Source organism: Solanum pennellii, chromosome 10 (genome assembly GCF_001406875.1).
Source record: "Solanum pennellii chromosome 10, SPENNV200".
NCBI lineage: Eukaryota > Viridiplantae > Streptophyta > Magnoliopsida > Solanales > Solanaceae > Solanum > Solanum pennellii.
Genome location: NC_028646.1, coordinates 78,995,444 through 79,006,189, shown reverse-complemented (window position 1 = coordinate 79,006,189; position 10,746 = coordinate 78,995,444). Strand labels below are relative to the sequence as shown.

The 10,746-nt window shown below is 29.3% G+C and overlaps 1 protein-coding gene across 1 annotated transcript; it reads left to right on the top strand.

The window, feature by feature from the left end:
• Positions 1–1,762: 1,762 nt before the first annotated feature.
• LOC107002241 (tubulin beta-5 chain) lies at positions 1,763–4,797 on the top strand. Its single transcript, XM_015200181.2, has 4 exons — positions 1,763–1,914; positions 2,853–3,251; positions 3,361–3,630; positions 3,841–4,797. Exons 2-4 carry the CDS (start codon positions 2,858–2,860, stop codon positions 4,518–4,520), a joined length of 1,344 nt encoding a protein of 447 aa, XP_015055667.1. The 5' UTR covers positions 1,763–1,914; positions 2,853–2,857; the 3' UTR covers positions 4,521–4,797.
• The last annotated feature ends 5,949 nt before the right edge of the window (positions 4,798–10,746 follow it).

The following is a 10,746-nucleotide window of genomic DNA, read 5'->3' as shown; positions in this document are numbered from 1 at the left end:
TAAAAATTTTGAAATTGAAAATACTTTTTTTTAAATTGATGTTTTCCCCAAAAAAAATGTAATTTGAAATTGGAGGAGAGTTATGGAAAATGTTTTCCTTAATTTTTGAAGGGAAGTCATTTTCCTTAATTTTGAGGAAAATGAGTTGATTTGGAAAACATTTTCCAAAACTTTTGTCGCAAGCAAACATGGGAAAATTGGAAAATATTTTCCAGAAAATGTTTTCCTTCGTACCAAACACACTCTTAAACTTCAAATTTGTGACGAAAGAGCTTTATTATTCTTTGAAACAACTAAAATATAGGTGCTAATAAGAGTGATACAAGGACCAAGGCAAATCACATGCTAACAATCTTATTTCATGTGATCTCCATTTATATATATGGTGTACTTAATTAGGGGATTTATTTGTCTCTTTGCTTAATACCATGTTGCCTTTACTCATTACTTGTCTTGTGAATGTATGACCAATAGAGATCTAACAAGTGAGAGTACCATCTATTTATCCTTATAAATATAAAATACTTTACTTGATTTGTTTTCAAACATATCATGTGAGGAAAACAAAAGTGATCACATGGGAATTTTTGTAATTTATACACCTATTTTTTGAACTAGAATAATTCAAATTTCGTTAAAAATGTATTTAATTTCTACGAACGTCAGATATCACGTTTGAATATTGATTTTGATCTAGGCAGAATATTTTAGTGATTTCTTTGAATTTTAGAAAAATAATATTTTACATATCTTAATTTTTTTTGTGAATATTCAAGAATTTATGAAATATTTATAGTTATTTTTCGTGAACTAAAGTTTAAAATGGAGCGACCTCCAAGAAATTCTAATGAACCGTAAATTTTAAGAACAGAAATTGAACCTTTCGCATAAGAATTTATTTTAGGTCTGATAAAATTTTGATATCCATAAAAATTAATCTATTAAATTCTATCGAATTCATAGCTTGATACCTAACTTCGCCTTCAAATCTCATAGTCATAATTGTATCATCTAAGTTGAAGAGAGTAGTTATGACTCATGAGTGTATACTTTCCTTGCCTTTCAAGGTAGAATAGAAGAAACCCATTATTCATTTTGCAAAAATTCAAATCTATTTTGTTATATTAGTTAGAGTGGAATGGTATGAAAATAAAATAAGATTGCTTTATCGATGTAATAAATACTTAAACTATTGATTTTTGCTTCAATTAAATACAATATCTCATAATAATAATAAAATATTTCAAATAGACTATCTCATATTTAAATTTTAAATGTTTTTTAGTGATAGATAGATGATAGCTCTTACTTAAAACTTTTTTTTTCAAAAAAAATATTATTGAAATTAATCAAACGGAGTGAATATCAGAAAAAACCAACATGATTGGAGCAAATTTGAAAACTAATAAGAACCTATTTGGTACGAGGGATAAATAAAAATTATTTTTAGGATTAAGTTTATCGCATATTTAGTTAGGATAAAGCCGCGAGATTATTGCATTATTAATCCCACACTAACTTCGGGGATGATCCCAACAATATAGAAATAACTAACCTCGAGATAATTTGTTTCCTACGATTGTGAGAGGACATTCAAGTAATTTCACATTAGAAAGGACATAATCGTCACTAAAATATCTCTCAACTAATATATTTTACCTATAAATCAAATCTCACCATTTTAGATCTCATCTTGACCGTCCATTTTCCATCATAGGGGTCCAGATGTAATAGGAGGGAATAAATTACAGCCGTTCATCTTTCCCTCTTGCTCATATAAAATTCTCTACTGAGCTTCATTTCCCTTACCCCTACTCTTCTCACTCTTTCTACTACTCTCTCGATCGAGTGAGTAGTTCTACTTCACTGTTCATCATTTTTCAGATCTCTTCAGTTTTCTCTCCGATTTAGAAGGTATGTTTTCTGTCTACTGTTCGCAGATCTGTCGTTTTTTGAATTGCATTTGATGATTTTTTGCTATAGTAGAGTGATTTTTTTTCTCATTTTTATGGTATATTTTGTGAAAATCTTCTGTGTATGAATGTTGTTCTTAGATCTGTGATGTCATATAGTATTTTTTGATGATTTGTATAATGATTTTCTGCTATCGTAAAATGATTGTTTGCCTCATTTTCCTTGTTTACTATGTGAAAATCCGCCGCGTATGATGATATTTTTAGATCTATAATGACATGTTGAGATTTTTTGGTTCATTTTATATAGTTTGATCTGTTTCTGCAATATTTTGTACTTGAATATCGTAGATCAATGAGCTTTCTGTGTTTTTTAGGTATTGCATTTGTGATTTTTTATGATTTATACTGTGATTAGTGATTTTCTGCTACTTGAAATGATTTTTGCCTCATTTTCCTTGCCTGTTTGTTAAAAATCTACTGGATATGATATCATTGCCTCATTTTCAATGTTTAGATCAACTGAACTTCCGACGTTTTGCTGATTTTGAGATCTGAGATATACTGTTTGTTAGATCACATGTTGTAGATTTGATGTATTTTGTATAGAATGTACTGTGGTTAGTCTATTTGTTGAGATCTGTTGAACAAGATCTGTTGAAAATGTGATTTGTATTGTTATTTGTGTGAATAATGCCTTTGATGTCATAGAATTGGATCAGCATTTCGTAGTGATATTGATGCTTATTTAAACATGAAAATTACTTCAAGCACTAAGATTTATCCACTGAAAGTTATGATTTGATAGGTGAATGCTGTGGCGATCCACTTAGTTTCGTGAGAATTAGATGTAATTGATTGTGAATCATGAATTTTTTTATAATTTTTGTTGTGGTTTTCAATATAAGAGAAGAACTTAAAACATCTTGTTTGTTACAGAAAAAATGAGAGAAATCCTTCACATCCAAGGTGGACAATGTGGAAACCAGATTGGATCAAAGTTCTGGGAAGTTGTATGTGATGAACATGGAATTGATCCTACTGGACGCTATGTTGGAACATCAGATCTGCAATTGGAACGTGTCAATGTGTATTACAATGAAGCATCATGTGGGAGGTTTGTTCCCCGTGCAGTGCTCATGGATCTCGAGCCTGGCACGATGGACAGTGTGAGAACTGGTCCTTATGGGCAGATATTTAGGCCTGATAACTTTGTTTTCGGCCAGTCTGGTGCTGGAAACAATTGGGCTAAGGGTCATTACACTGAGGGTGCGGAGCTTATTGATTCTGTTCTTGATGTTGTCAGGAAGGAGGCTGAGAATTGTGACTGTCTTCAAGGTATATTCATGGATTTGAGTTATATTTCTTATAATCCTTACTCGGCAATAGGACTGCTTAATTTGGTCAATATTGTGGTGTTATTGATACATTTTTCTACTTTTTGCAGGTTTTCAAGTGTGCCATTCACTTGGTGGAGGAACAGGTTCTGGAATGGGAACTTTACTGATCTCCAAAATCAGGGAAGAATACCCTGATCGCATGATGCTCACGTTCTCTGTGTTCCCATCACCAAAGGTTTCAGATACAGTGGTTGAGCCATATAATGCTACCCTTTCAGTGCATCAGCTTGTTGAAAATGCTGATGAGTGTATGGTGCTTGACAATGAAGCTCTATATGACATTTGTTTCAGGACTCTCAAGCTTACCACACCCAGCTGTGAGTATACATTATCCAAATTGATGATTTTACTTTTTGTCGATGTTCTTTGATTATCAATGTATAGATTTGACTTTCGCTTTCGCCCTTTTTAACCTGGTGGAATTGTAACCTTCATGTATAATGTTTTGTTATAAAGTGGCTTCTCCAGAATTATGATATGTTTACTCATCTTTTATTGCACTTGCTAAATGCATTATCATGTTGCAGTTGGTGATTTGAACCACTTGATTTCCGCTACGATGAGTGGGGTCACTTGCTGCCTCAGGTTCCCGGGTCAATTGAACTCTGATCTTAGGAAGCTTGCTGTTAACCTGATCCCCTTCCCTCGTTTGCACTTCTTCATGGTTGGATTTGCTCCTCTCACTTCTCGTGGTTCACAGCAATACCGTGCACTTACAGTCCCAGAGCTGACCCAGCAAATGTGGGATGCCAAAAACATGATGTGTGCTGCTGATCCACGTCATGGTCGTTACCTTACTGCCTCAGCCATGTTCAGGGGTAAAATGAGCACCAAGGAAGTTGATGAACAGATGATTAATGTTCAGAACAAGAACTCTTCCTACTTTGTCGAATGGATTCCAAATAATGTGAAATCCAGTGTCTGTGACATCCCACCAAGAGGTCTCTCAATGGCATCTACCTTCATCGGAAACTCCACTTCCATTCAGGAAATGTTTAGGAGGGTGAGTGAGCAGTTTACTGCTATGTTCAGGAGAAAGGCTTTCTTGCATTGGTACACAGGTGAAGGAATGGACGAAATGGAGTTCACTGAAGCTGAAAGCAACATGAACGACCTCGTGTCTGAGTATCAGCAATATCAAGATGCTACTGCTGATGAAGAAGGTGAATATGAGGATGAAGACTACGAGGTGCAGGAAGAGAACTGAAGAAACACAGTACATTTTATTATATGTTGTGTAATATGTTTCTGATCTCCCTGGGTTTTGAGCATTTCTTTTTCTTGTGTGTTCCATATTTGTTTACACTTTGCTGTGAAGTGAATGCTGGAGACAGTGATGAGCGTGAGTTTGTACTTTGTAGTTGCAATATTGCTTAAATATTTGTTCCATCTTTTGTCGTTTTTGATCTAGAATTTCTCAAGAAGTGAAGAACGGCTTGTATAAATGTTTATTTATTGTTTTAGTAGTACTGGGTATTGGTTAAAGTTGCATTATTGGGGGTCATGTGTTGTATCAGTCCCCTTGCCATGTGAGGCACCAACATGGTTTTGTTTCACCATGTACCTGATGATAACGTTCCATGTGCAGTTAACAGCCTTCACTCTTCTTGTGCTGTTCCCATTTCCGAACCATACTTTAGTGCACGTTGGCTGTCAACTTGTCATTGTCATATAGCAAGACTAATGGAACCCTAGCCATTTTCTTCCTTGTAGTCAAAATTATTTGTCTGTTGGTACGATACTGGTGGAAAGTAACTGATATCTAGTTGAATGATTAAGATGCGTACACATATATCATGGCATGGGTTTAGAAGGGTAATTTCAAATAATAATAACCACTAACATTCAGAGTTCAGTTGTCTTACTAATTTTCCGACTTTTATTGCTTTTTAGTTAGTATCATTTTTGAATAATTAAACAAAATGTGTACCTGATAAAAGTTAGGTTCAGCAGGAGACAGTTGGGAAAACTAATAATAATTCAGTTTTAAGTGAACAAGAAAGTAAAGAAACATTGGGAGAGTGGTTGGGGGCTTCATAGTAATTTCAATGATTTTTAAGAATTCTGATGATGCAACAATTCATCCTAATGGTGATATTATCTAATTTGGCGATACCAACATTTTTTGAAAATATATTATTAGGTCTAATATTTTCAAATATATCCAATATATTTGTTATGTTTTGTCGATATAGAATTTGCCTAAAATATCACACATACAGAGGTTTGAGATTCGCCTAAAACTATATTAAATGATGTGATTTGTCCCATCAACGAGTAACTCTAATATTACATGTAACAATTCATATTAATAATGATACATCTTTTGTTTATGTAATTTTTGCGAGCTATTGCCGGGTTTTATTTGCCCTAAATTTTTTACCATAAATAGATTTTCGTTTTAGAAAAAGATTTTGGATTGACTAATCCTTTTTCTGGTAGGAAAAGGTGTAAGACTCTATAATTAGAAGAATGTCCTTCTAACTTAATCAGCATTCACAATGTAGTTTTAAGGGCTTTGAGAGTTTTGGTTAAGGGGAGAATTTATGGGTCACAAGTTTGATACGTTTATCACTTGTGTAAACCTCCCATGTATTCCGAGTGAATTGGTTGAGGTTGTTTCTCTCTGTATTTTGTACTCTCGTATTTATAGTGGATTGCTCATCTCTTTTGCGGACGTAGATCCATTAACCGAACCACATTAAATCTTTATGTCTTTTGGTATATTTCTCATTGTCTTCTTACTCGTGATCTTTTGAGTTTTGCATTGCTAACTTTCATATTTACACCTACTTATTTCCAATCCTAACAAGCTATTACATTTGAAAGAATTTATGTATCCAAACAATAGTAACTTAGAAAGAAAAAAATTCAAGTGGTAAACTTAGTTAGCACTGCATTATTATTTTATTTGATATAATTGATATGATTAGTTGGTGGATGAAGACGTTGTAGCTCCCAACTGTCTCTTTCTGTCGGCATAAATTAAAAATTAAGAAAATTGACTCTTATCATGAATTGTTTTTGTCTCAAGCAAAATGAAATTAATAATATATATATATATATTATACTTTCATTTATAAATTAAGTTTGTCTTCGCTATACTATCGAACTAAAAATACCCTAGCCACTATAAAACTTGATAAATATGTTCTCTAGATGAATAAATTTACCTAATTTCTCTTAAATGACTCGTTATGTCTTTAAACCCGACTTATGCTTATCTAATTAATTTAACCCGTACAAAATATCCTCTATGTTATATTTGAAATACGAATATAAGTATCGATAACAAAAGAGTAAACAAATATAAATCTCACTAGATTAAGAGAAAAATACGTGAATTCGTGTTCTTTTAAGTGAAATCAAAAGTCCATTGGGCTGAATATAGATATCAATCGGTCAGGCAGGCTTTAGTATTCTAAAATCTAAAGCCCAAATCCGAATTCGCATGCTTTTAGCCCAACAACTACAACTTAATATTTCTACGGAAAGTTATTCGTATAAGCAAACATATACTGGTTAATTAGTTATAATTTTCCTTAATGATAACTCGCGACCTACTTTTTGAGCTATACTTAGGCGGCTTAGCTTTTCAGTTTTGTATAATTCAGAATTTGTATAACTTTTGTATAATTCAGACTTTGTATAATATAATTTGTATAACTATTTACACTTCTGATATTTGTAATTGTATACATTTGTTATTTCAAGCTTTTATAAATAATTGAACTATACAAATATCCGGCAGATTATACAAACCTGTGAATTATACAAATCCGTGAATTATACAAATACGGCAGCTAAAACTATATATACAAGTTTATTATAGTGACTATTTGTGAAAGTTCCCCTATCTTCCACCACCTATTTCTTTCTAGTTTTTTTTTTAACTTAAAAGACGTGAAATTGTCATGTAGAATACCACGTATGATGTATGTATCTATTTATTTAACTTTAAACAAGTTTGAGTGTCTAATTATGTACAATCAAAATTAGGATCATAAATGTCAGCTAAAGCCAACTTTAAAGAACAAGTTTATGTATTATGTCATTTTTTCCAACAAGTTAATATTATCTTTAGTTTTGGGTCACGATGAAATCTAAATAAAGTTAACACGTTTCTGTTATAGTTTTTTTTTTAATGTATAATAATCTTTTATTTATTCCCGTAAAAAGATAAAATGAGAATTTTTTATATATATAAATTTCAAAAACAGAAAATTACTTCAAATATTACTATCATTTGAGTAAATATAAATGAAAATGCCACTCTAGAAAATCATTTTCTTGTCTTTGATTAAACTATACTGGTCAAGTGTAGAAAAAACTTATTTACTTTTTTATGCATTTTAGAATTTAGAGAAATATGCTCTAATTACTTTGGAGATATTTCTTTGAATCGGTGAACAGAAATAATTCTTTTATTCCATAAAAATATATTAAAATTTTGTATATTTTACCTTTTTTTTTTATGAAATTACACGAAATATTTATTATTAATATCAATTTAATTAAAATACATATTTCTCTTTTTAAAAATAAATAAATTCATTAATTATGGATGGAAGTTTATAGGAAGACCACTCTTTGGGGAAAAAGTAGAAGTGTATTTGGTCAAATACCAGCTAATATTAATTACTAATTTGACAATAAAATATTTAATTTTTCTAAAAAAACAAGTGGAGTAGTTGACTAATAACAAGTTTATTTTCAATTTATCAAATTTTTTTCTTGTGAATAATGTGAGTTTTAAGATTTGAAAGCATTAAATTAACAACCCAAATAAATAATTATATTTATACATTTTTTTTTTAAAAAAAAGCCTTCCACTGTTGACCATATTCCTCATACAAATAATTGAAGCTACCTTAGACTAGACTTCATATTTTTTTTTCATGACTAAACTTAGACTTTCCTTTACCAAACAAATATAATTTCTATTAGGTTGACCAAAATATTTTAGGTTTTTTTATGAAAAAAAATATTATGACCATTGATTTTTTTAATTTTGTAATTTCTTTGTTCATATTACAGAATAATTAAATTTAAATTTGTGCAAGAAAGAATTAATTCCATTTTTTTTTAATTTTAAAATATTAAACCTGAATTCTCTAGTTAAAAAATTGATGAAATCTTCTTAACCATGAGATTTATAACTTTTTGTTGGATTATTGTATATTTGTAAATTTATGTGAGGTAATAAATCCCAATAAAACAAATATATGGTTGTGCCAAAAAACAAACTTATTTAATTTGATAATTATTACTCCCATCCTCTGTCCTTATTTAGTTGTCCACTTTAGAAGTGACACACAAATTAAGATATCAATTATTATCATACGTTAGTTACAATTTTATTATTAATTTAAAAGATTATGCAACTCTATAAGTATAATAAATGTATTTTCTGATTTAAAAAAGCATGCATTACAACTTAGTACTTCCTCCGTCCACAGTTGTTTGACAAGTATATTAAAAATAGATGTCCAAAATTAATTGTAAATTTAAATAACCAAGAAACAATTAGTCACCTTTTTCCAAATTTGCCCTTAATGGTAGTGTAGTTCAATTGTAAACTTTTGATATTCTTGATATAGTAGGGTTATATTAGTCAAATTACACTTTGTATTAAATTTTTCTTGATAAGTGTCATGATCTTAACATGACTGACAATTGTGGACGGAGGAAGTATTACTAGAAATTTTCTAGAACTAAATAAGGGCATATTAGGAAAAAAATTGTTGTCCTTTCTTGATTTGTTAAAATGGACAAGTAAATAGGGACAGAGGGAGTGTAAAATACTCCCACCGTCCGAAAATGTTTGTCATGTTGCGCTTATCGAAAATCAATTTGACTAATTTTCAAAGGTAAATTAGATCACATTAATTCGATATTTTAAATAAAAAAATTAGATATTCTAAAACTATATGAAAAGCACTATAAATTATAATTTTTTGAATATTAATATGATGAAAAAATGTATCTTAAAATGTTAGTCAAAGTTTTTATAATTTAACTCTAAAAATAAAAATAATAGCAAATAATACCGGACGAATGAAGTATATAACATGCATGTATCTTCTCATCTCGAATAGATGAATAGAAAAAAACATGTTCAAAGTTTTAAATTAGTTCTTCGAAAAGCATAATATTTTGATTTTGAAAATTACTCATAGTTATTTTCTCTATTTTAATTTATTTGTGTTTGGTAGAAGATGAAGTATTGTGTTATTAAAATAAATTATTTTTTAACGAATTAACATTTTGTTATATTTGTGTTCTTTGTTTATTAGAAAATAAGCATATTGATATATCTAATAATTTGAGGTAAATTGTAATTATAATAATATTATTTTAATTTATTTATTTATAACGCTCAGCCATGACGTCAAATGCTACGTATAAATACAAAAATAGATGAAAAATTTCTCAATAAACTACTTTTTTTTTCTATTCATTGAATCAAATTTAGTTTGTTAGCATTTAATGAACCATTGAATATACAATTTTGAAAAAAGAAAATCACATTCGAATTCTTTGAATTTACAGGATATTTTGGATTTGAAGTGTTAATTTCAATAAATATCGAATTAAAATAAAATCTTAATTTTGAAATAATTAAATTTATTATTAAACTATGTGGGACAGGGGTTACACATAAAAGACCACATAAAAAATAGTTTTATGGTGACTTTGTAGATTTTTCATAAATATTTATATACATTGTTTTACAACGTATTATATTTGTTTTGATAAATGATTTGTTTACATAAATTATATTGCTCTTTGTAATTATATAATATTACATATTTATATTTTAAATGATAAATCTACGAAGAAAAGTAGAGTTATTATAAAAAAAAGGGTAAAAATGAAATAAATTACTAAATAATATAAATAAAATAAATAAAAAAAAATATCAAGATAACGATGTGATCACACTAAATCAATCGTCATATAAAATGAATCTTCTTAATATTATCTTTAATAAACTTAAATAATATGATATAATATAATTTACGTAACAATCAAAATAAATATTATATTTAAACGTAATACTCATCCAATAAACTTGATGGCCAGTAAATAATATATTTCCTCGTTTAAATCATTATATCCCATTTGCTTTGCAAATTAATTATAATATCTGTTTTAATGCTTCATAATTTTATAATAAGGCTAAAAATAGACTTATCTTATCAAAACATGTTTTAAACAATCACCATCTTCAAGAGTCATTAAAAATTTATTTTAAAATTTGCGTCTTAACATAATTATCAATATTTAATTTTTGTCTTTTCTACTCCAAGGTGAAGATTAAGCTATCATGATAAACTTAAAAATAACTTAAACTTGATATTTGACTTTTGAATGACTGGTACAATGGATGGAGCTATTTTTTTTAGATGAATTTTAAATGTGTGAATAGG

Bases quoted from the DNA above. Each gene is read 5' to 3' on its own strand.
- LOC107002241 (XM_015200181.2), top strand. From the start codon at position 2,858: ATGAGAGAAATCCTTCACATCCAAGGTGGACAATGTGGAAACCAGATT. The intron at 3,252-3,360 runs GTATATTCATGG...TACTTTTTGCAG, and splicing joins GAATTGTGACTGTCTTCAAG to GTTTTCAAGTGTGCCATTCA. The intron at 3,631-3,840 runs GTGAGTATACAT...ATCATGTTGCAG, and splicing joins CAAGCTTACCACACCCAGCT to TTGGTGATTTGAACCACTTG.